This window comes from Piliocolobus tephrosceles, chromosome 10 (assembly GCF_002776525.5).
Source record: "Piliocolobus tephrosceles isolate RC106 chromosome 10, ASM277652v3, whole genome shotgun sequence".
In the NCBI taxonomy this organism is placed as follows: domain Eukaryota; kingdom Metazoa; phylum Chordata; class Mammalia; order Primates; family Cercopithecidae; genus Piliocolobus; species Piliocolobus tephrosceles.
The window spans coordinates 15,717,556-15,743,252 of record NC_045443.1 but is presented as its reverse complement, the minus strand read 5'-3'; the positions used below and the strand labels follow the sequence as shown (position 1 = coordinate 15,743,252).

Sequence of the window (25,697 nt, the reverse complement as noted above, 5' to 3'; positions counted from 1 at the left end):
GATGAAAAATGCTTTTCTTACTCCTAAATTCTCAATAATATTTGTCTCATGAAACTTAATGTAGGATGGGATAGGTGATGTCAGGGACATTTGTTTTTAACAATTTTTTTTCCTCACCGCAGAGAAGGCTGTCGTGAATTTTATAAGGTTTCTTTTAGTAACCTTTGATAAATAGAAATTTAAATAAAATATAGTGAAGGAAATTCCATGAAGGGATAATAGACTAGAGTGGTCAGAATTTCGCCATAGAAAGAATTTTTTTGAATACCTTGAGTGGTGGGTAGATTTTATGTCTCAGTTATTCTTATGGATTCTGCCTCGCTGGACTTAATAGGAGCTAGGATAGTTGATAAATACATGAATCATTGATGTTCTATGTTGCTAAGAAAATTTGTCATCATTTTGAAAAACTCTCTGAAAATTGTGGTCTGATGTAAAATATACAGAGGTTTTGAATTTGTTGTTATAAATAATTATTGACCTTAAACTCTATTACATAGCAGGAATGCAGTAGATACTATTAGAAGAAAAACTTCAGACAAATTAAATTTAACAGTGTAATTGAGCAAAGGCGGGGGGAAATGGCTCATGAATTGGGGAGCCCCCATAATCACAGCAGATTCAGAGAGACTCCAGGGATGCATCATGGTCAGAGCAAATGTATAGACAAAAAAAGGAAAGTGACGTACAGAAAACGGACGTGAGGTATAGAAACAGCTGGACTGGTTACAGTTTGGCATTTACAGACATTTGAGCAGTCAGTGGCCTATGAGTCCTTGAAGTATGGCTGCTGGGATTGGCTGAGACTCAGCTATTGTTACAGAAGCATACTCCTAAATTGGGTTTTCAGTGTGTCTACCTACTAAATTAGGTTATGATTTGTCCACAGGACTCAAGTATGGAAGTACAGAGGGTTTCTCAGAACATATTTAGCTTAACAATGTCATAGGAAGTATATTCACTGTTCTGTGAAATTACTATGCCATTAGGTAGACCATTTGTTGAATTTAGAGCCCATACCTTTGAGTTTTATAGCTTATTGCTGTCAGATGCAATTAGTATTTTAGAGAAATTCTCAAATTACTACTGTCTATATGTCTGCTCTCTATCAAGTGGCATATCTATTATTCCAAATCAGAAAATGAGCCCATACATTTTGTTACATTCCATAGCTCTTAAGAAACTTTGGTACCTCTTTTATTTATTTATTTATTTTTTGAGACAGAGTTTTGCTCTTGTCGCCCAGGCTGGAGTGCAATGGCACAATCTCGGCCTACTGCAACCTCCGCCTCCTGGTTTCAAGCGATTCTCCCACCTCAGCCTCCTCAGTAGCTGGGGTTACAGGCATGTGCTACCATGCCTGGCTAATTTTGTATTTTTAGTAGAGATGGGGTTTCACCATATTGGACAGGCTGGTCTCAAACTCCTGACCTCAGGTGATCCACCCTCCTCGGCCTCCCAAAGTACTGGGATTAGGGGCATGAGCCACCGCGCCTGGCCAAGAAAGTTTGGTACCTCTGAAAAATTACAAATTGTGATTATCTGTTTGATAACTATGGTCAGTGTCATATCTATGCTTAACCTATAGAGGGCAAGAAACTGTGAGTCATAAAGATTTGTAAATTCTAAAGCACTTCAGGTAAACACTTCTGAGACCTGCGAGATTAAAAAAAACTTTGTTATAGACCCTTAACTCTCCATTATTAATAGTGATTATTTTGCAGATCACAGGAGAAAGGAAAATAGGGGAAGAGAGGAAGACAAAACACTGAAATTACTGTTTTCCTAATGTTTGGGGTAATTGAATCTCTTTTATCCCCCAAATGAAATCTTAGTAGATTCAATGTGAATATATAAAGTAAATAAAAGCAGAGCTATTCCAGTAGGGATAGGGATGGGAAATCCATGGAACACAGTTTTAAAATTATTATTATTAATAACATATAATAATTACTTCACCATAATTTCATCTTTTCCACCAATCTTATTTTTAATGTACTAAAAATAGCCAATAAGCTGTTTGTACATGCTTGTCTATAAGGTGTTCTATACTGGTCTTCTTTTTTCTTTGTCCCTATCTCCCTCCTCCAATGGAGTTACTACCTAGGAGGTAACAAAAACCTATGATGACAGGATACATTATGTCTACAACTGTTCTGCAGGCCCTGGTATAACTCAACATTCCAGAGAACTTGGTAGACAGCAAAAAGAATGGCAACTTGACAGGGGTAGGATGACCTAACATCTTTAGTCTCTACCTGCTATTTCCCTTGTAGAGATGTGTAAATAAATGTGGGAATGTAAATGGAGGAGAAGACTAGGGAGTAAAATTAATAAAGGGTTAAAGTAATTTTATTATTGAAATAGATGAAGAAAATACAAATATTTAATGCATCAAGTGTATTGCGTTACATATAAAAGTAATCTTTAGTTAAATCATTAAGTCTATTAGTACTCATTTAATGATTAGAAGAGGTATTTGGTTTTTTAAGGAAGTTTCATTTTTAAAAAATAGGGCCCATACACTTTTAAAAAGTTTATGGTGAATTAAATTATTTATTTACTTATTTATTTGAAAGTGTTACTAGTCTCATACTTAGTGCATCTCTCTCTTTTTTGCAATTTAGATAACTGGGCAAAGTGTTTCTAAAAACTGATGCCTAGTTATAAATTTTAAATTTACATATTTGGTTACTGAATTGCAGACATTGCCTGAATTAGTGAAATCAACATATAACTAAAATTACCACTATGGAAATTATTTTCAATCTCCTTTAATTTTATGAAGAATACTAACATTTATCTTTATCTAGTTCTTTTATGGTACAGATGGTAATTAACAAAATATCCAGTATATGTATTTAGTAGACAAAGAATTTATAGACTTGGATTCTTGATTTTTCTAAGTACCACCTAGCCTTGTGATTTTGCATTATTTGTTTTTTTCCATGGCCGTAGTTTGTTCATTTTAATAGCAAGAACTTTAAAGTAACTTGTATTTATCATAATGTGAAATGTAATAAAATGAAACTGCTGTAACTTTTCAGAAAGTTTTCTAGTAGGATTTGGCTTGTCTTAATGTTTTCTGTTTTTATCCTTTAGGAAGAGCTAGCAGAATAATAATCTTTTTTCTTTCTTTTTATAGAAATTATGAACCACTGAAAACACAACCCAAGAAATATGCCAAATCCAAGTATGACTTTGTAGCAAGGAACAACAGTGAGCTCTCAGTTCTAAAGGATGATATTTTAGAGGTAATACAATTTTTTCTTTTTTATACTCTTAATAATGTAGCTTTATTGTATTACTCTTTTGGTATATAACTAAACTTTCCTTCAAAAGTGTTACATTACTAAAGACATGGTATTTGAGAAATACCTACATCTATTTAGAAGAGGTATATAGATGCTCCTTCTAAGGGGATAGATTTAGAATACTCCTTTATTTGTTTTTTGTGGGGAGCGGAGGGAGTGGGCTTTTTAACTTCCTTTGCTGTCTTCCTTGCCCTCTTTCTTCTGATATTTCTTCATTTTGGAGCCAAGGCTAGTTATCAATTCAGATGTGGATGCACAAAATAGTTCAATAAGAGACATTTTCTTTTTTTATCCTATATCCTTGCACAGATATACTCAGCAGTCATTGTGCTAATGATGTTAGGGATAGTCCACCACAACACCAACTTCTCTTTGTTAGGTTCTAATTGAGAGTTCATCTTCTTGAATATATAAGGTGAATTATCACAATAAATTGTATAAGGAAAAAAAGTAATTTTTATATACTTTTTCTTTCTATCACCAAAATGGAGACAATGGGTTTTTCCAAAAGTCATTTTAGTCCTTAAGTCCTTTAAGTACTTTAGTCCTTAAGTACTTCAAATAATGCAGACCGTTCTTTGGAGGTAAAATGGACTGTGGGTAGATTCACCATAATGATACCTTACCTACTGTATACTCATAAATGTCTTAGTGTAATTCCTCAGAATCATTCAGTCAACACTACGTTGATGCTGAGTTAATTATCAGAAGTAGAAAAATTTTCTTTGTTGAAGTCTAGGGAACTTCGTTCATAAAATGGCTTTTATATGGAAATTATACCTTTATTTTCTTGCATGTGACAGATACTTGATGATCGGAAGCAATGGTGGAAAGTTCGAAATGCAAGTGGAGACTCTGGATTTGTGCCAAATAACATTTTGGATATTGTGAGACCTCCAGAATCTGGATTGGGGCGTGCTGATCCACCTTATACTCATACTATACAGGTGAGCATGATTTCTTAGTAAAATGTAGTATGTACACATTTACAAAGCTATCACTCTTAAAGAGGATTTAAACACCTTTGTGTATTGATCATTTTGAGATGTAGTTGGTTATATATTTTTTCTAGAGTAATTGGTTGGGGAGTGGCAATGGTGAGAGACACAGGGAAAATTACACATATGTTTTCTGATTTACTTCTAGAAATTGTTCAAAATGTTTAGCAGTAGGTGCTTGATTCTCTGAAAGCTTTTTTCCCTGATCTATAGTATTTCTGACATTTGAAGAAATGGTATTTCTGTCTTTTTACCTACAGCTCTCCTATCCACTAGTGGGTTCCTCTTGATAGAGGATGCCACTGAGATCATGGCTTGGTATCCAGCAGTTCATCTTTAGCCCTTGCCTTCAGTCTCTTAAATGATCTGCCACTGACCAGCCTTGAACTTGCACTCATCTCACCTTACACCAGTACATGAGTACTTGTTCAGCTGGATTACAATATTTTTCCGCTCTTGATTTTAAGATTAAAATGTACTTATGATATAGATTAGATAGGTCAGATTCTCTCTTCCTGATCATCGAAGGCCTATGAAGGTCCATTCTTAGGGCCCATGCCACATTTTCAGGATTTCAATGACCCTGGTCAGCTCATTTACCCTAACATCTGAATTAACTTGCTTTTAAATTCGGGAATTTTAGACCTGTGACAGGCTCTCTAGAGTCAGGTCTGTAAACAAAGAATGGATGGACTCTCTCAGGTACAGCCTATAAACCTGGAGTGGCTTCTCATTCCCTGAGAAAGAATTCTTTTAATTTTCGAAGTCTTGCGAAAAAGATCACACCTGACCTCATAATAATGTCATGAATTTGAGTAGAAGCTGCATAGAATATGCAGTGAAATCATTCATTTTTATGCCAGATCTAGGCTTAAAAAAATACAGATTGTCCAAAGCTGCAATTGTGGTCATACTTCTGCTGCCATGACAATTTACTTCAGTACTTATGGCTCCTCATGACAATTTACTTCAGTACTTATGGCTCCTCATGACAGTTTACTTCAGTACTTACGGCTCCTCATGACTTTCACGCCTGGGGTTGGTCCTGTGCTTATCCAGAGGGACTTGGCCTTACTAGAATCCATGAACCAAGCAAACATTCAAAATAAAGAATTTGTGTATAATTTCTCTATCTCGGTAACTTAAAGTGATGGCAATGGAAACTATTTGCTGTTTTATGTTTTGGCTGGCCTGATGTGCGTATATATTATGTATTACTTATTTTATGTTCATCATTTGTCATTAGCTGTTGATGCCAAAGAAGGAGTTTGAGTTATTCAAGGTATGGTCTCCTCCATTTCCCATGGGTTTTTGAAGTGAATTTTCTTAGCTTTTATACCTTTTTCTTTTCTTAGTTCCTACTTTTCTGAGTTTAATATCTGTTTACCTAATATAATATAGGCTTCTGTCTGGTTCATGAATACCAGTTCTTCATTTTCTTTCCTATAAAGGTAGTATATGCTTGAAACCTATACTTAAAATGATGGTGGAGTACATACCTTGGGCTGTATCAACTAATTTAATATGCAGTTCATGGTAAGCTCTGAGAAGCACTATTCATAAAGGATATCCCTGATCCCCATATGTGAGCAGAAGGCAAAAGTTTATATTTTAAGTGTTGAAAGCAATTATCCAAATTTGTTTTTGTGTGCGTGATTGCTGGAAATAAGCAAACTTTGATAAAATAAAATACTTAAACATGCAATAGTATAAATTCTATAATAGAAATTTTCTCCTACCTGAGATTCCTAAGGAGTTTAATGTCTCTTACTTTTTGCTGTTTACTGTTCAGTCTTGTCTTTTTCTTTAGTTCTGATTCTTGGCTTGAGCCGTAAGTTGACTTTTCCGTTTACAAGTTTGCTTCTGTCTAAAACTGAACCAAAACTATTAATATATATCATAGGCAGGGAAAGTATTTTCAGAGAATGTCAAACCTATTCCTCCTTTCTTAAACAGAACCTCATCTTTTATTTTTGTCAACTTTGGCACAACAAAGACATTTTTTTAAGAGTTCACAAGTTTCAGGAGTTTTGCTACTTTATGTAAATAGAAACTTGTGGTTCTTATAGGGATTGCCTATTTGACTATTTCGTTTTAAACTTTTCAACACTATGCTACTTTCTTCTTAAAAATTCTGATTGCAACTACAAACGTAGTGGTGTATGTAGAAATGTGTACAGAGGCTTTCTGTATATATACAGAAGCGTATGCTGTTCAGGTTGAGGGCCTTACTTTTAAAATGTATTAAAAACAATCTGCTTTTTAACATGTCCTGAAAATTTTGGGCTGAGCTCAACAAAACCACTAAGACCTTGTAAAATTTTAATAAGCAAGCTTCACAGTCTGCTTTGCTGTCTGCTATCTGGCATCAATCCTACTCTAAAAGGATTCCTATTCTCAAAACATTTATAATATAGTCTTTAAAAAAACAGAATAGAGTAAAATGGAAAAGAAAACATCCTTGGAAATATGTGCCAGTCATTTTTATATCTCTACAACAGTGTCACCAGATACCCATATCTAAAATACCTAAGGAAAAGTCCTGTAACTTATTTCAGAATGATAATTAAGATACCACAATATTTATATAGATTCCACTGATCCTAATACCCTGCCTTATAAAACTCAACTGGATTACAATTTTATATCTTACTCATCTTTTTATTCACTCATTCCACAAATACGTATTGAGTACCGGCATCTCACACACTGGGTAAAAAGAACAATAGAAAGCCTAGCACCAAGCAGATCCTTCCCGAAAGCCTGCTTGAGTCCACAGGTCATCTGCCAAGGCTTTGCTCCTTCCTGCATGCTTGCTGTATCAAGAGCAGTGTGACCCTCTCTCCTCCTCCGATGTAGCCCACACACTTGTTTTCCCTTCCATCTGTCTCTCTCATCTAATGATATCAAAACTTTGAAGAAATATAAAGAAACCTCTTTTAACAAAAATATTTTAGATTCCTGCACCATGCTGCTAAAAGGCAAGCAATGATTCATTACTTAAGTTTGCTTCACATTCACAGAGAACAACATTCACAGATATTCCACTCTAGAGAAGATATGCCAGTGGCCAGTGCTCACACTGTGCCAGGCATTGTTTAAGCACTTGGCAAATCCAAATTCGTTTAATTCCCATAACAACCTTGTGAAGGAGGCACATTTTTTCATGGGAAACTAAGGTGTAGAAATAACTTGCCCAGATTTATACAGCTGTATGAAGCCAGGATCGGGCCCCAGTGCTCCAGATCCAGAGCCTGTGCTATGTTGCATTGTGCTGTTCTACAGAATAGTGATTACAAAAGGTTATTTCGGGTGGGCACAATGGCTCACGCCTGTAATCCCAAAACTTTGGGAGGCCAAGGCAGGCAGATCACTTGAGGTCAGGAGCTTGAGACCAGCCTGGCCAACATGGCAAAACCCTGTCTCTACCAAAAGTACAAAAATTACCCAGGCATGATGGCACACACCTGTAATCCCAGCTACTCAGCAGACTGAGGCAGGAGAATCGCTTCAACCCAGGAGGCAGAGGTTGCAGTGAGCCGAGATTGTGCCACTGCACTCCAGCCTGGCGACAGAGCAAGACTCCGTCTCAAAACAAGAAAAAGAAGAAGAAGAAAAAAAAAGGTTGTCATCTCTTTTTGTATAAACCCATAGTTTTTCTCTGTATTAATGTTTGAAGTGGTATTTTCTTAAAATAGCTTTACTTTGCATTATACTGTGGTAAAAGTTGATCTGATCAGTCACAATCCTTGGAATTTGATTTCTGCCTTATGTATCCATTCCCTGGATTCCATAGTATCTTTCATTATTTTATAATTGAGTAAAATAACCCACATTATATGATTTACTTAGAATAGGATATTTTGTAAGTGGTGGAAGTAAGAGAATTAGATGTAAACTATTTCCATGCAACATCTGTGAGTCACCAAATATTTAAAAAATGGACACAGTCGTGACTCTTCTTCTTATGCCCTTACATTTCCTATAAAGAAATCGATATAAATAATGGCAGTTTCTGGGTGAAGGGCACAAGTGCAGCTCTTGCCTATTGTTCACACACTTTTTATCAGAGATTCTGTTCTGATAACAGCGATGCTCATACCAGGCACCACCAGTGAATAGGTGTTGAATTGCCACCTGGTGTCCCTGAGAGTCCAGGCTATTTAATATCCTCACATTTGAAGTGGTTTTTAACAGCTCTGTAAAGACAACCATTCCCACCTAATGTATTTCCCCCATGGCTTCAGCAAAGTTTTAAACATAAAAGGGAGAGGAATAAAAATATACAAAAGATACTGACATAAAAGATTGAATAAACCACAGAGAAAGGAAGTAAATGCTGAGGAGAGATTATGGAGAGATAACATGTCTTTTGATAAAAATGTTGTTGTAGAGCATTCCAAGGCTTTATAGTATTTTAGCCGGGCAATAGATGGACATCCAGGGTGCTTTCTCCCCACCTGGAAGCTACTTGCCACATAAAGTTTCCTGATCTTTATTTTGACTTGATTCTCAGACCTCTGGCCCTGTGGCTGCTCGTCTGCTAGAATTACGCTTGTGCCCATTTAAATTTGCAAGCTATATGCCAAGAGCAGAAACCACCTGCTCCCCTGATGTTATTTATTATATATCCAGTGGACTGACTAAAGAAGTCTTTCATTTATTCTTAATTATTATCTATGCATGTATTATTATTATAGGTATTCTTACTCTACCAAGATTCAAATAATTATGAATGTCCAGTCTCTGTGGTCATGTGAATTCAACAAAACATTTCCCATATTCTCTATTGTCTAACAAGAGATATTGTAATATGATACCATGAGAAAAGCCCCAATCTAGGTATTGGTAGATGAGGGTCCCAGTCCTTAAAGAGAGCATTTTATATTTCTGTGTTCCAATTCGCTTGGTCATGAAATAGAAGGAGTCAGTTATGTGGTCTCTACAATCCAGTCTAGGTATAAAATCTTCTCATTCATTATAGCCCTAAATTAAAAGTGGAAATATTTTCTACAGGTGATTACTAAACCACTAACACTACTAATTTCAGCCTATGTTATTCGTGCTGTTTTTTAAGCTCAGTCCAGACATTTAGATACTGCTGGACAGAGTGACCATTTTACCAAAGATGGCTTCATACTCTTCCAGCCAGGCCAAGCTCCTGATAATATTCAGTTCTTCAAAACTGTTTTTTAAAAATTAATCTCGGAAGACTCTGCTCATTAATTATAGGCATGGTTTTTAGACAAAGATGTTTACTTTTTATTCTGCCACATGTATTGACATTTTCCCAGAGACTTCTTAATGATAATTTGAAGAATACCCACTCTAAATATATATATGTATTTTATACATATATAAAGTATTGATAATTACTGTCTGACATGCACATGTACATAATTTTATTAAATATTCTGTGTTTGTTCAGGCTGCTCACAAAGTTTGAAACTAAAGCTCACTAAAATCACACCATAATGCATGCAGTATTACCTTTTGTAAAATCAGCTAATTAAACAAGAATTACTCTTACATTTAATGCATTCTAATTGTATTCTTTATGAGCAATAAGAGTAAAATAAACCTATATCTTAGTATTTTACTTCAGCATGCAAATACTTACTATTGAAGTACTTTACACTGTTTCTACTGTAGTAGAATCTGTATGATTAGTTTTCCATGGCTAAATAGTGATGGGAATTAATTACAGATTTACAGGCTCCTTCACTGGTTGATGGTGGGCATGTAATTTTACTGTCAGACTAATTTACTCTTTCTGATATTTGATGTGAATTATAATTGATATTATTGTAATTCCATTTCCTGTATTAATTTTCTCATTTGATGTGATTTGCTCCATTTTCCTAATAGCAATTACTTGGCGAGCTGTCGGAGGTAACCCACATTCGTTCCCTCATGGCACTTCTTTTTAATATAATTTTTTGGATTCAGTCTCTGGACTTAACACCCTCCAAATGTTCCAGCTGTGCTTAGTTTTCACTGCAGAGTTCCAAAGAAACCAAATTTAGAGGAAAAATGTGTAATTTAGAGTAGGTTAAATATTTAAGAACAGTTCAATTTTAATGGCTTTGTTGAGCTTACTTGCATAATTTCCCCTCTGAAGCAGCATCTTGTATGAATCAGGACCTTATCTCTCAATAGCATTCTTTAATTCTTTAGAATTTCTACTCAGCTGAAGTTGCTAAAGAAAAGTGACTCATTCCAACTTAATTATAAATAGGAAAGTAAATTTCCTATGGGGTCTATTAATTCTGCCTTCTTTCAGAGAAAGAAAGACAAAAAGATACATTTTACTTCTAACAGAACTTTGTATTTGTGGGATATCACAGGCAAGAGTAAGGAAGTGACAGTTGGGTGCAAAAGTAGGTCCATACCAGGCTGACCAACCCTCCCAGTTCCTAGTTGGGGAGTGTGAGGGGTTTGTGAAGATGTGGGACTTTCAGTGTTAATTACTGGGAAAGTCTCAGGCAAACCAAGAATAGTTGGTCAGAATTTCTTTTTTGAATTTGGAGCTTCAGTACCTTTGGTTCAGGAGAAAAATGTTCAGAGTGCACTTCTGTTCTCCAAGACATTCCATAGACTGAGATACATTGGAATCATTAATTCTGTAGCTTCAACAAAAAATAGCCAAGAGACAAACATAAGGAAAGGAAGAGCAGCAGTTGGGTGGTAGGTAAAGAGGAGTAGAGAAGCTAGGGAGGGACACAGAAAAGTGACATTAGGAGTCAGTGTTGATTCTTTTTCTTCCACATGAAGAATTTCAAACAGTTTCCGTGGAAGAGCTGTCTTGGTTGCCATTCAGAACCAGTTGTCATGATTCAAGGAAGGTACTTCCCCCCTTTTCATGTCAGAGGTTGGAAACATGGGGCAGGAGGAGATGACTAAGAGGAAAATATGCAAGTAAATATAATTTATGGCATACATTTTCATATGGGTTTCTTTAATCAAATATGTATTTTAAACCTATTATTTTGTTAGGTCATACTGATAAAGTTGCATTATGTAACAATGGCATGAATGAAATAAGGCACAGAACATTTGGTGAGTTTGTTTTCAGCCTTGATTGTGACAGTAACACAGTTTATTCGCTTTCTCACAGTAGTATTTGATTACTAGCAAAAGCAAAAACTATGAATCATGTCATGGAAAGCAGGGCTCATGGCATTTTTGTTTGTTTAGGCTTTAAAAACAATAATTGAAACTATGATGCTTTTGAAACACTAATGTGAGAATTCATTAGCCCTTCATGAAATTATGTGCAGAGGACATTCTTGTCAAGGGAACATTGCGTATACATTAATCAGATGACTTTTGTGTGTGCTAGGTATTACATTCTGGTGATGTTTGCTGTATTTTGACTGCTTTAAGTATTTTATTGGCCCAAATATAGGAAGATTGTTTTGTGGGGAATAATGATAACAATTCATTCTTTCATTCTAATACAGTATTGAATACATTAGAAATATTTCTAAGCCTTGAATGCTAAGGGGATTAGAAACTCAGTTTCCATCCCACCTAACTCCCTTCTTTCACTCTAAGAATCTTACCCTCTACTCCCTCCTTCCCTCCTGTCCTGCCTCTCTCCTCCTTACCCTCCTTGTCTCCTCCTTACCCTCCTTCTTCCCTCAGCATCTACCAGCATTATAAACACTCCTTTCAGATATACTTCCATCCTTTCCTAATACACTTCCCACTTCCTCGACCCCATCCCACTGGTCGGTGAGTGGCAGCTTTGAAAGAAAGAGCTGAAAAGAATGAGGGCTCCTTCCCACACCGGTTTCCACAGGTGTTAGTCATTTGCCATGAAGGTGACTGATGAAGGTTGATGTGTTGTTTTTGAGTAATAGTTTAATGAAAAAGTGATGTGTCTGTGTGTGGTGTGTATTTTTGTTTTTGATCTCTGTGGAAATTGGGAGGAGTCTCTTAAAATCAATATTACCTGATATTTGGGCCATTTTAGAATTTAAAACTAAATAGTGTTCTAATCAAAGGACCAGATTACCAAAAGGTCTTTTTGCATGTAATATGCTAATCCTAAATTAGAATAATTAAAATTGTGCCAGTGCAGTATCTAAACTTTGCCTTAATTACAAATAATTGCCCTGTATCTTTGATTCTAAAAAGAAAATGTGCCTTTTGAGAATTTGGAGCCTCTCACAATGCGTTACCTATTAAAATTATTTTATTTAGATTTAAAGTGTTAACTATTGTGTGTGCTTTAATAAGGAATATTCACAAATGCTGTTTTATAGGTATGCCTAACAATCATGTTTTTAAAATTATTGAAAAGCATTTTGTCACACCTACCTTTTTTAATACAAATGGCCACAGGTCCCTTTCTAGTATTCCTTTGTGAGTTGCAATCATAAACATTTAAAAACCATACCATTATCCTCACAACCATCCACCTCACGACATTTCCATTTTAACGAGGGAAATTTCTAATTTTAATAAATTAGCATTAAGATGCTGGCAGAAAAAGTTATGCCTTGAACAAAATAATACCAATATTTTAAAATTATTCATTGGAAACAGAATTTAAAATCTTTGAATATAGCATACATTTAAAATGAGTAAGTGATGCTTTATGCTATTGACATTTAGACTTCCAGTGCAATTGCAAATTATTATTAGCATAAATTTAAAAATAATTATAAATCTTTCTACCTCCCCTGGTCTTGTGTGATTCCAAGCCCAAATTCAGTTTTCTTGACATTTATTATTATAATACTACTATTTGCTATTGACGTAGCCTTGTGACTCCTTAACTGACATTTTGACCTTGAACAAATTATGTAGAATGTTTAAAATACGATCTTTAATGGTCATTGTACCATATAGGATTACAGATAAATTTGTAATGGGTTTGCAAGTAAGTTTAAAAATAGCTAACAATGTCCTATCGAAGTATAATTTGTTTTCCTAGCCTAGGTTTATATTTTTTAAATTTTAAGTTAATTATTTGCCTTTTTATAGAAACAAAGGATGGAGTATGGCCCAAGACCAGCTGATACTCCCCCTGCTCCATCACCTCCTCCAACACCAGCTCCTGTTCCTGTCCCCCTTCCCCCTTCCACTCCAGCACCTGTTCCTGTGTCAAAGGTCCCAGCAAATGTAACACGTCAAAACAGCAGCTCCAGTGACAGTGGTGTCAATATCATGCGAGACAGCCAGAGACACAAACAACTTCCAGTGGACCGTAAGTTTCCCAGGGAGGCAAAAAATGTCTTCTGCAAATTAAAAGCACTACTAAGTAAAATATTGTTCACTGTTGATTCTACTTGTATTAAATATAAATAATAGTCCTTTATACTTGCATGGTACTTAATAGATTGCAAAGATTTTCACCTGGTTCCTCATCATCTACGTGGTTCTGAGAAACAGGAAGTATTCTCTCCGCTCTCTAATGTATGCCTTTCTACTCCTTTTCCAATCTATCATGATGGTTGAATGCAGACTCTGGAGCCAGACATCTTGGAATTTGTATAGTGAAACAGCACTTGCCAGCTGCCTGACCTTCAGTGGTTTAATTATCCTCTCAGCACTTCAATATCTGAGAAGTGGAGAAAAATAATAGTATCTGCTTCATAGGATAAGTGTGAGGATTTAATGAGATAATGCATAGAAAACATCTAATTCAGTGCTTCTCAGCCAGGAGCAATTTTGTCCTCTTCTCCGTCCTTCTGAGGACATTTGATACTGCCTGAAGACATTTTTGGTTGTCAAAACTGGGGAGATGCTGCTGATGTCTAATGGGTAGAGACCAGGGAAGCTTAGCAACAACTTACAATGCACAGGACAGCCCCCAACAAACAGAGTTATCTGGCAGAAAATGTCAATGGTGCTGAGGTTGAAAACCCCTGACTGATTCTGACCACTGTATGACACATAATACGCAGTCACTAACTACATGCTGTCGTCGTCATCATCATGATCATAACCTTCCTACTTCTCTTCCTCTTGCTATTCACAGTAGCTGCACAATCACACCATGTTAATATAATCACCGGCCAATAGTAGTCACAGATTTACCCTCCAAATTCAAATTTCATGTGACTTACACTTCAGTGCCATATTTTCATAAATTTAAATTTGATGTTTCATATAAATGGTTTCTATGAAAACCATATTTAAATAAACTAAAAAGACACTATGACCAACTTTGGATTATCCATATTTGTATTATTGGTCAATAGCAGTGTAGATATTTTGAAAACTGTAGGTAATTTTAAGATAAATTTTGTTTAACCTTGTAGTATATGGTATGTCACTTTAATCTCCAAATTTGGTGTTTTAAACGTATTATAAAATTACTTTGCTTTATCTATACTTGATATGTAAAAACTCTTGGAAAACCAGAGCTATGAGGATATTTCATATTTCCTCAATATGACAAAAGTATATAAAGTGTGTGTGAGAGAGAGAGAGAGACAGAGAGACAGAGAGACAGAGAGAGAGACGGATATCTATCTTTCCGTCAATGTGGGCCTCTTAGGGTTCTGCCTTCATTTTCCGCATAAACATACTTTTACTGTAGTTCATTCTATTTCCATTTCTTTCAGTACTGTTTATATCATTGGGAAAAGAATGATTCCCAAATTAGTCTTCATATTAAAACTCATCTCTGACATCCAGATACCAGTATGGAACTATTAACTTTATAGCTGAGATTGGATGCTTTCTATTTATGTTGAAAACTAAATTACTGAATCTTTCACTCCTCCTGTTTTTCTCACCTCAGTAAGTCATTGCCACACATCTGTTCAGTTGTGGACATGCTTGATAAATTAAAAAATAAAAAAGACACTAAAACTATTACTATTTAACAATTCTAAAAATTCTGGTTAAATGCAATAAGCATAAGCCTACTTTTACTCATTAATTTTTCTCCCACGGTATGTCCAATTTAAATGACTGTCATATCTATCTTACCAGAAAACTAAAGGAAAAATGAAGTTTTGGAAAGTGATTAGCTCTTTCTGTATGGCAAAAACAACTGTGTGTGTGAGTGTGTATAATCATAATAAAATAGAATATCCTACTAAGTTTTTAAAATTACATGGAGTTTTTAAAAAGAGCTTTCTTTTTCAAAGACACTAAAGACATAGTTTTAAGATGAGAAATTTCTATAAATATTTTTATTGAGTTCCCTAAGGAGAAAACTTCCTCTTAGAAATAACTGTTCCCTTCTTTATTCTTCCCACAAGTTTATAGCATTTCCCTCCGTAGAGACGTCAGCATAGTCATCTTTGACATGGTGGGACTCTTTCTCCAGGCCTAGCTAGGATCAGAGTTCATCGGCATCCAGTCCCCATTTGGAGCAGTGTGTGGGTTAGGACAGTCTGTTCTTTGTTCACTCTGAGAAACCAAGAATAGCCTAGTGGGAAAGAGGCACAGTTTGCATACTTTTAAAGATAGAGAACTCTCCTGATCATTGTGACTCATCATTTGCAAGTCTGTTTTTCATAAGTAAAAGGGTGGCATTGGTGTATAAAATATAAACATCTCTCCCAAAATGAACACACATACTTGTTTCCTTAGAGTAATAAAAATCTTACAATATATTTGCAACTTATGTAAGTTCCTTTTTAAAATATCTCAGAAATACAGTTTGGCGTTAAATAAACATATTTCTCTTTGTAAAACAAGTATTTCTTGATAACTTTATTGCAGAACAGTTGTTTTCTGAATGAATGTTGGGGCTTAATGTTCTTTTAGAACCAGACAGTACACATATTTCAGTGTGTGTTTATTGATAGCCAGATTTCTTTCAAAATACGCCTACTCATGCTACCCACATTCTCTGCTTACTGCCTAAACTTCTGGTAAAAATAAAATGGAAGGAACTAGGAAGTAAATACTCATAGAAATCCATCAAGTAGCAGGTATGAACAGGGGGGAAAAGCCAACATGCCTGTTTTTACAACGTAGCAAGTGGCAAGAGCGAAGCCCTGTTGTGGAAGTCTGTGCGCTGCCTATTCAAAATAGCTGTGAAGCCTTGTGTCATAGAAGCTATTCAGACTGTTTTATCGCAGGATCCCAAAAGGTTCTCCTTTTATCCCTTTTAAGATACCAACACTTTAGTTGCTTTGTATTTCTCCCATTTCCTTTGAAATGCTAGTCCTTTTATATGAGTTTAATCTTTTGTAATCAGAGTGTTATTTTAGAAAGGTGTAAAGTTATTCTGGTTTGTTGTGTATTAGAACATTGGAAATGGAAACCAAAAGCCCAGGAACATGTTAGGTGGAGGGTTTTTTTTGTGCTTCCTGGAAGAAAACTTATGCTGCAGACTGGTGATGATCGATATACTGGCAAAGTCAGCAGATAAGAAACCAAATCTTTTAATGTGGTGATACATTTTATTTTTTATTCCTTTGAGATGCACTCATGTGCTGTTTGACAGCTTGATGTAGTGATTTTTTAAAAGGTAACTAATGAAATGCATGTAATGTATACTGAAATGTAGCAATCAATAGTATTCTCTCTCTCTCAGTCTCTCTAGCACCCCCTACTCCTCCCTCCCTCCCCTTTTCCCCTTTTTTGACTTCTCCTTCAAAAGATTTCCTAGATACTTGAGACGTTAAAAAAATTAGACTGAAATAACACTGTTCACACTTTCCCTTGTTTCCCAGGGGCACCAAACACTTTCTAAAACCCTTTCCCTAGGGGAAAAAAAATCATAGAACATCGGTCACAAAAAGCTCCATGAGTGACGAGGTTATTGTCACTTGCCAACTTAGATTGTTCTTATTTCTTGAAAGTGAAAACAAACAAGGTAATGTACCTATGTGTAGATACACACATATTTTTAAATACACAGACACGTTATTCCCCTTCCCATATTTTTATGTCTTTCCTATTTTTGTCATGACAGTATGTTCATATACACACACATCTTTTCCATTAGCACAAATGACTAGGAAAAAGGAGTAGCTAGGGAAGTTAATCAAAGGTGATTTTAATGACTTTGGCTATAAAACAGCCCTGTGCTGAAAGTCAGAAGATCCAATTCTAGCTAAATTATTCTACTAATTGAAATGTGACTTTGACGGATCATTTCTCTGTTTTTGGCCTTCATTTTCTTATCTGGTTATTTAAGGGGTTTATACATGATGATTCTCAAAGTCTCAGTGAAAAAGTCAGCAGAATGCCTCATTCATTCATTTAGTCAACAAGTACTTATTGAATTAAAGCACCGTTCCAGGCGTTAGGATATAGATGCAAACAAAAAAAAGGGAAGCATCCTTTTTCTCCTCAGGCTTATATTTTAATGAAAGGAAGTAGTTTAAAAAACGATTAAGTTGGCCGGGCGTGGTGACTCATGCCTATAATCCCAGCACTTTGGGAGGCTGAGGCGGGCGGATCATGAGGTCAGCAGATTGAGACCATCCTGGCCAAAAGGATAAAACCCCATCTCTACTAAAAATACAAAAATTAGCTGGGCGTGGGCATGGTGGTACACACCTGTAGTCCCAGCTACTCCAGGAGGCTGAGGCAGGAGAACTGCTTGAACCCAGGAGGTGGAGGTTGCAGTGAGCCAAGATCACAGCACTGCACTCCAGCCTGGCAACAGAGCAAGACTCCATTTCACAAAAACAAACAAACAAACAAAAACAAAACAAAAAAACCCAATTAGGTTGATAGACAAAACTATCTATGAAGAAGGTGGTAAGTGGTTTGGAGACTAATAAAACTATGTGGATAGAGAGTGCTTTTGGGGAGGGGTTACAATTTTATATACATCAGGGGGAAATATAAAGGTGGGGAGGAATAAGCCATGTGGAGATGCAGGGGAAAGCATTCCAGGCAGAGGAGACTGGAATGGCCTTTAAATTTGAAGAGTGCCAAGGGAGCCATTGGGAGCAAGAGTAAAGGGCTCCAGAAGAGTTGTGGAGTGGCTTTAGAGAGGTGGAGGTCTTCTAGGGCCTTTTACTGGGAGTAATTAGGATCACTTGGGAATGTTTTGAGCAGAGGAGCTACAACATCTTACTTTTTTTTTTTTTCTTTTTTGAGACGGAGTCTTGCTCTCTTGCCAGGCTGGACTACAGTGGCGCAATCTTGGCTCACTGAAACCTCCACCTCCCGGGTTCAAGCGATTCTCCTGCCTCAGCCTCCCGAGTAGCTGGGGCTACAGGCACGCACCACCATGCCCAGCTAAATTTTGTATTTTTAGTAGGACGGAGTTTCACCATGTTGGCCAGGATGGTCTCAATTTCTTGACCTTGTGATCCGCCTGCCTCAGCCTCCCAAAGTGCTTGGATTACAGGCGTGAGCCACCTGGCCTGACTTACATTTTAAAAGAATCACTTAGTTGTTATATTGAGAAGATAATGAAGAGAAAGGGGTAGGGTGGCAGGGAGTGGAAGCAGAGAGATCTGTTAATAGGCTGGTGACTCAGACCAAGCTGGCAACAGAAAGAATACAGTGAAATCATTGGATTTGGGATACATTACGAGGTCAGACTAATAGGATCTGCTAATGAATTGGATATAGCATAGGACAGAGAATCAAGTGCAGCTCCGTGATATTTTGCCAGAACTGGAAAGAGAGAATTGTCATGAAGTAAGTTGAGAAATCTAAAAAGCAAGTCTAAGAGTTTATAAAAGCAAGCTTCAGGAAGAAGATCAGGAATTCCGGTTTGGGCATGCTATATTGACATGCATTTGAGCTATTTAGCAGATATCCAAATGAATATATCATATATGGACCTAAGTTCCGAGTAAGAGGACTGGAAAAATAATTTGGTAACCATCATCTTTTAAATGGCGGTGGACCTAAGCGCAGTGGTCATTGATGGAGGTAGTGCCGGCAGAGATGAGTCTCAGGATTGTCCCCTAGAGCACCTTAATATTACTTAGTTGGAGAGATGAGAATATTCAGAAGAGGATCCGGAGAAGGGGAATCCAGAGACGTGGGAGGAAAGTGAGGAGACTGTAGTATCCTGAAGGCCACGGGAAGAAAATGTTTCAAGGAGGAATCTCCTGCTTCAAATGTGTGCTGATAGGTTAAATGAGATAGTAGCTGGGAAAGAATTGACTGGAGTTTAGCAAAGTGTAGTAGAGAGATGGGGGGAAAAGCAAAATTGAATTTTGATGACATTAAGAGAAAATAGGAGAATCGGAATTGGAGTCCACTAGTACAGGCAACTTTTCATGGACTTTTGCTATAAAAGGAGCAGAAAAAATGGCCAGTAGCTGGGAAAGGACATGGTAAAAAGGGCTTGTTTAAAGGTAACAGAATCATAAAATAATAGCTTGTTTGCAGGCTGATGAACTGATTCAGTGAAGAAGGAAAATTAATAACAGAATAAATAAGGGAGAAATGACTATTTGAATAGGCAGAGAACTTGAGGCCTAGTGCGTACGTGGAGGGTTAGCCTTGGAAGCAGGGAAACATTTCCTATATAACATAATAGAAAGGCAAGCAGAGCAGAGCATATGGAGAAAGTGCTGGTAAGGGAACTTACGGAGGTTTTCTTCTAACTCTTTTGTTCATAAATTAGGAAATGAGATCATCAGCTCAAGGTGAGGATTGGGGAATAGGGTTAGAGGTTTGTAGAGAGAAAGTAGAATATATTCAATACTTGTCTAAGACAGTGGGCAGTTACATGACCTTAGGCAGGATTTCTCCAGCCGCCTTTGAGGCTGGGTTATTCTCTGCTGTAGGGGAGGCTGATATTATAGAATATTTTGTGCATCCCAGGCTTCTACCCACTGCGTGACAGCAGCAGCCTTTCCCCTTTTTCTTCCTCAATTGTGACAACCAAAAGTGTCTCCAGATATTCCCAAATGTCCTCTGGGGCCAAAATTGTCCCTAGTTGAGAGCCACCAGTCTAAAGAAATGTAGTATGATTGTCAGGAAGCATTAACGCCAAGTTAAGGTTCATAATCATGAATTTAACATGAGATCATTCAGCATTGTTGTGTTATATTCAGCCGTGCAGGTGCAGGCACAGAATACGCAGAAAGTTAGATTTAACCAGGATTGGGGTTTTGCCAAAGGAATACAATGAAGTGACTAGAGAAGAGCCGGGGAGTTATTTTAATAATTGATCATGGAATTTATACCAGGCGAGGATAAAAGTGAGGAAAGATGGTAGGAACACTAGATTGTAGGTCCTCCTGGGGTCAAAGGATTGTAGAGATTGGCTTCTAGAGAGGGTGATGTAATATTAGGGATTTTCAAAAAGCGCCTACTCCCTGTTGGTGTCTAGGAAGGAAATCTCAGATGGAGGAAGTGCAGGATGAACTCATCCACAGACTGACCATTGGTCGGAGTGCCGCTCAGAAGAAATTCCATGTGCCCCGGCAGAACGTGCCAGTTATCAATATCACTTACGACTCCACACCAGAGGACGTGAAGACGTGGTTACAGTCAAAGGGATTCAACCCTGTGTAAGTCTCTCTCTGAATACCTTGCAATTCTGTGTGTACAACATGCATTGTTTTCAATTTGCTTACTTAGATGTCACAGATAACTCTTAAAAAACATAAGGGCACAGACTGCATACTTTGTGCCATACTCAAGAAATCACTATAGCTGTTCATAGCTGAGAAAGAACTAAAATAAGCATAGGTAATTATCATTTGATGCCACCCCATTCTCGAGTTGGTAGTATCTGTTCATTATTAGTTCTTTAAGCAAACTGTCAGCAGCTTTCAGGCCTAGTAGCTTCTTTTCTCCATCAGATTACTCTGATGTAACCTAGGTAGGACCATGGTCTTAGCAGAACTTCCTAGACCACATAGGACATGCAGCATAAGTTTTCCTCCTGCTGCAGGTTATAGTGTCTCTGGCAAATAAAAAATAGACAGTGTTACCTAGCATCAATTATAATCTTAATAGAACTTTTCCTTTAATAAACCATAGTAAAGGTTCTATTTGTCTATATAAAAGTCTATAAACATTTCACATGTATTTGGCACATTGAACTCTTAGAATAATACATATTCAAGGAACCTTGACATATTATAAACTCACCTACCCAGCATGATTGAAAAATGAGGTACAATGGTTGGTCAATTGCCAGATTACTAGAAAGTTATCTATTCCTTCTATGAAACACCAAATCCCAAGGAATTGGTATTAAACAATGACCCTAAACCCAATTGGCTCCTTTTTGATACTTTATAATTAATAATCTGTATAGCCTCGGGGTCATGATCATGAAAGAAGCTTGTCATTGCCCTGACTATAAAGACTGTGGTGGCATTTAATAAGGGTTCCAGGGTATGGAACACTTAGAAAAGAGAAGTTACTGGCAGGAACAGATACTTTTCTCCTTTGTTTGCAGGCAATATTTTTAATGCTCAGTTTCTTTTTCTTTTCTTTCTTTCAGGACTGTCAATAGTCTTGGAGTATTAAATGGTGCACAACTTTTCTCTCTCAATAAGGATGAACTGAGGACAGTCTGCCCTGAAGGGCCGAGAGTCTATAGCCAAATCACTGTACAAAAAGCTGCATTAGAGGTATGACTTGTCAACCTAAGGTGGTGTTTTTCTGCAAATTGAAAGCTCTGGGAACAACTGTTTATGTCCGTATTGGCCAATTTCCCTTTCTTAGCAGAGCTGAATTAAATTTAACTCTGCTTTTGTAAATTTGTCACTGAGATCATCAATGACATTTTCCGGAAGGTTAATTTGTTGTAAATGCTCATATGACGTGAAGCTTGAGCACATACTTTTGGACACTTAACAAAAAGCATAATGTTCTCATTTTATATGTATTCTCTACTTCTATAGGCAATTTAATTTTGACGTAAAAGTGGAAATTAGCTTCTGAGTAAGAGCCTTAAGGGGCCAGATCACTCGCCTAGTCTTAATATATATTTTTTGAGATTCTAATAGTGTATAGGTTATAAGATTGTAAAACCCTGGCTTTGTGTGTTAGGTCTAGTAATACATCTCAATAATCGGGAAAGATACATTAGGTAGAGATCACTGAAAATAGAGAGCCCTGAAAAGTATTTAGTCACAATGGTCTGTATGAAAGCAGGAGAGTCCATGTTTTCTAGATTGGTTTATACTAAGCTTCTAATATCCTATGTTAGACTTAAAATGTGCTATGTATGGGTAGTAGTTTCCAACTGTTACATCTCACAGTTCTTAATAGTTTCATGAAAATTATACTTGGACTCAAATGAAAGAATGTAGGCTTTGGCATGAAATTGATCCATGATCATCTTTAGCAGGTATATTCTATAAATTCAACAGTTAAATAATTCAGGGTAAAATCACTTCATGCATATCACCCCGTAGCCATTCTGAATCCAGAGAAATTATATTTCCCTTGGAGGTTTTCCCTACAACATTGATCTTGAAGGCTCCATATTAAAGTTTGATTGCTTTCCATATGTTGAATGTTAATAAGGATTATATATTTTTCTCAAGCAGTTTTACCACTATATTTAATTTTGTTGAGAGTGTATAATTGCTTCTTCAAGGCATGTTAGAAAATTTCATATTCCTAAAATTTCTGAATTCCTTTATCCCACACCTGCCTATCATTATTGTCATTTGCTGTCACCACCCACTTCAAGATGGCCTCTTGCTTCTTGTTCTCTTCCTATTCTCCGGATGGGAACTGAGGCAGAGGCTGACCACCCGAGGTTCTTCATGTTCCTCAGCCACCTTCTACCACCTCACCCTTTCCTTGGATCTAATTAATCTTTTAGATTATTCGCCTGTGTTGCCAGAGACTTCAGTTGATGGGAAAGGAAAGCCAGCAGGATCGGAGGGTCAGAACTCTATGGAGGGGACACTGGGTGAATTCTGAGCCCACTCTGGCCTGAGTTAAAATCTTCTAAAGGCAGATCAGTATCTTGTTTGACCCCAAAAGAGTTCTTTGATAATTTACCATGTTATTATGCTTATTGTACACATATCCTCTTTTTCCTCTCAGCAAACCTAGAGTACTACATATACATTATTGATTATCTTTATCACGTTCTAATGAAAGGCCTGGTGGGTGAATTGCCTTAATAGACTTTACAAAATGAAAAATTATTACTGTGATATATGAGTGAAGTGCGGAAGCTTCACTTAAAAAGGGGAGCCGTTAGCTTTCCTAAAGAGATACTCGAAGAAAACCACAGTAGACTTTTGTCCTGAGCCATTTCATGATATGACCTGCAGCCTGCACGATTCAGTAACCATCTTGTCTGAACTGTTTATCTTTCAGGATAGCAGTGGCAGCTCCGAGTTACAAGAAATTATGAGAAGACGACAGGAAAAAATCAGTGCTGCTGCTAGTGATTCAGGAGTGGAATCTTTTGATGAAGGAAGCAGTCACTAATTTGTTTGTTTGTTCTTAAACTCCATTGTTTTTGGCATTATTCCAACATGCTTTGTTTTAAGAAGCCTTGAAGGGAATGTCAGATTCATTTTTCTGGGTATAATTTATCGCCATAAAAGACCCATGCAAACCTGAGTGAGCACAGGATTTGCTTCTAGGCGCATTATTTTTATTAAAACTGAAAAAATTTAAACTGAATTTTTTGACCTTGGAAAATATTTTTCTTACTTTACCAAGGTGAAGTTTCCTTTATTAGATTAATTATTCGATCCCCATCCCCGGGTATAAGCAGGAATTGTTTTGATGGTGGTGGAGTTCTTCACTGCAACAAAGCAACAGTATTGCCCATGATTCAAAATCTAAGCAGTTTCGATTGTGCCTGTGAATATAGTGTCTGTCATTCAGGGCGTAGCTCACTGTAGGCTAGCCTCTGCTCACTTAGGTCTCTTCTCTGACATAATCAATGGAAGAATATTTAGATTTATTTAAAGTTCTTAATGCCAACAGTTTAAAACAATTAAAACATTTGAATGAACTGTAAAGTACAGCCATACCTTGGACATGCAAATATCAATCTATGGAGCATTCTCAAGACAGTTTGTCGTGGCTCTGTCAATTGCAATTCCTTGTGTAGCTTGTATTTTGATTTAGTTTATATTCTGCTTATTATGTATACTGTGTTCTTATATATGAGAAAGCACAAATGGGAAAGAGGTCGTGTCTGCTCAAAATCTAGCAAAGGAAGTAGTCTGCATTGGTGTGCATTACAGTATTTTGCTTAATGAAAGCCTCAGTCCTGAATGTTGATATAAGTAGTTAAAAGGAAATGGGGCCATTTTATGTGTTTATCTGTGTCAAGTCTTTCTGGTAATAAGAAGCACTTAATTTACACATATTTTAATCCTGTGAAAGAGTATCACATAGAGAAAAGAAAGATACCTAACCTTCAACAAATGTTATTTTTGGAAACACAATTTTTGTCATTAAATGTTATATTATTTCACATATATAAAACAGATGTTATGTAAGAATGTTGTATATTTTAACATAAATCATTTAGAGAAATTATCTAGATTCATTAATTTTCATAGTGCCTTTTTCACATGAGTCAGCTGGAAAGTCTGCAATAAACAGTATTTGCTGTCTGTTAATAAACGACTTCTGTCTCATTGGCAAAAAGGATCTGTGCTATATGGGCTGAGGATTCGAGTTGAATGTAATGGGAAAAAGTAGAGATCCACATTTTTTAAAAACTATGTATTATTCTATTTCTGAGTGGGTAGAGAAACTCTAGAATACTTTTTTCGGTTATTTTTCTTCTTTTCACCTCTCGTTTCATTATCTTTTCCTTCTACCATCTAGTCATATTTGGTAGTGGTAATGGAACTAATTTACACTGCACTTATGATTGCTAAATGCTTCCACATAAATGCTTTCCTGGACATTTACAACAACTCTATATGAGTTATTACAGATGAGGAGATTTAGCTTCCTAGAAGCTAATTTTCCCCAGATCCTGAAGGATGTGGGAGTTTCTCATCCTATATCTCTTGGTCTCTCTATAACACTGCCCCTTGGATAAAGTGGAACAAACATGAGCATGATAAAGGCGAATTAGTTTAGATCTTTTACATTTCAGAAGGACTGATACATATGTATAGTTTAGCCTTTATTGAAAGGGATAAGATGAAAGAAAATAAGATTCCAAAGTTAAAATAACCTGTGTGTAAAATAGCATATGAAAAGAATTGGTGTAATTTACATCTTTATGCTATAAGATGCCAAAGGAATGTATCACAGAGGTAGTAATTGCAGAAAGCAGTCACGTCAGCTAAGGGTGTGGGAACAAAGAGAAGAGGTTCCTGGAATTTAGAATCTTGAGAGAGCAGCACTACAGAGTTTGGATCCAGACATCTGAGGAGTTTGGTCACTGGTATCTGAGGATTTGAGGAAAGACCCCACAAGGCTAACAGGAGGACACAGCCTAATCAGTGCTTTTGCCTCAGGTATTTAGGAAAGGTTTCGGGAATTGAAAAACAGTTCAGAAAATCCATGGCTCTGAGACCTAGACTTT

General features: G+C 36.7%; 1 protein-coding gene across 1 annotated transcript in view; it reads left to right on the top strand.

Annotated features, from left to right (window-relative positions):
- Positions 1-24,774, top strand: part of EPS8 (epidermal growth factor receptor pathway substrate 8) — a 168,951-nt gene extending 144,177 nt beyond the window's left edge. Inside the window, exons 16-21 of the mRNA XM_023226203.1 lie at positions 3,146-3,254; positions 4,118-4,261; positions 13,307-13,529; positions 20,544-20,724; positions 21,669-21,798; positions 23,510-24,774. Of these exons, the coding sequence (XP_023081971.1) occupies positions 3,146-3,254; positions 4,118-4,261; positions 13,307-13,529; positions 20,544-20,724; positions 21,669-21,798; positions 23,510-23,623 (901 nt within the window). The 3' untranslated portion in view covers positions 23,624-24,774. The remainder of the gene's footprint in view (positions 1-3,145; positions 3,255-4,117; positions 4,262-13,306; positions 13,530-20,543; positions 20,725-21,668; positions 21,799-23,509) is intronic.
- The last annotated feature ends 923 nt before the right edge of the window (positions 24,775-25,697 follow it).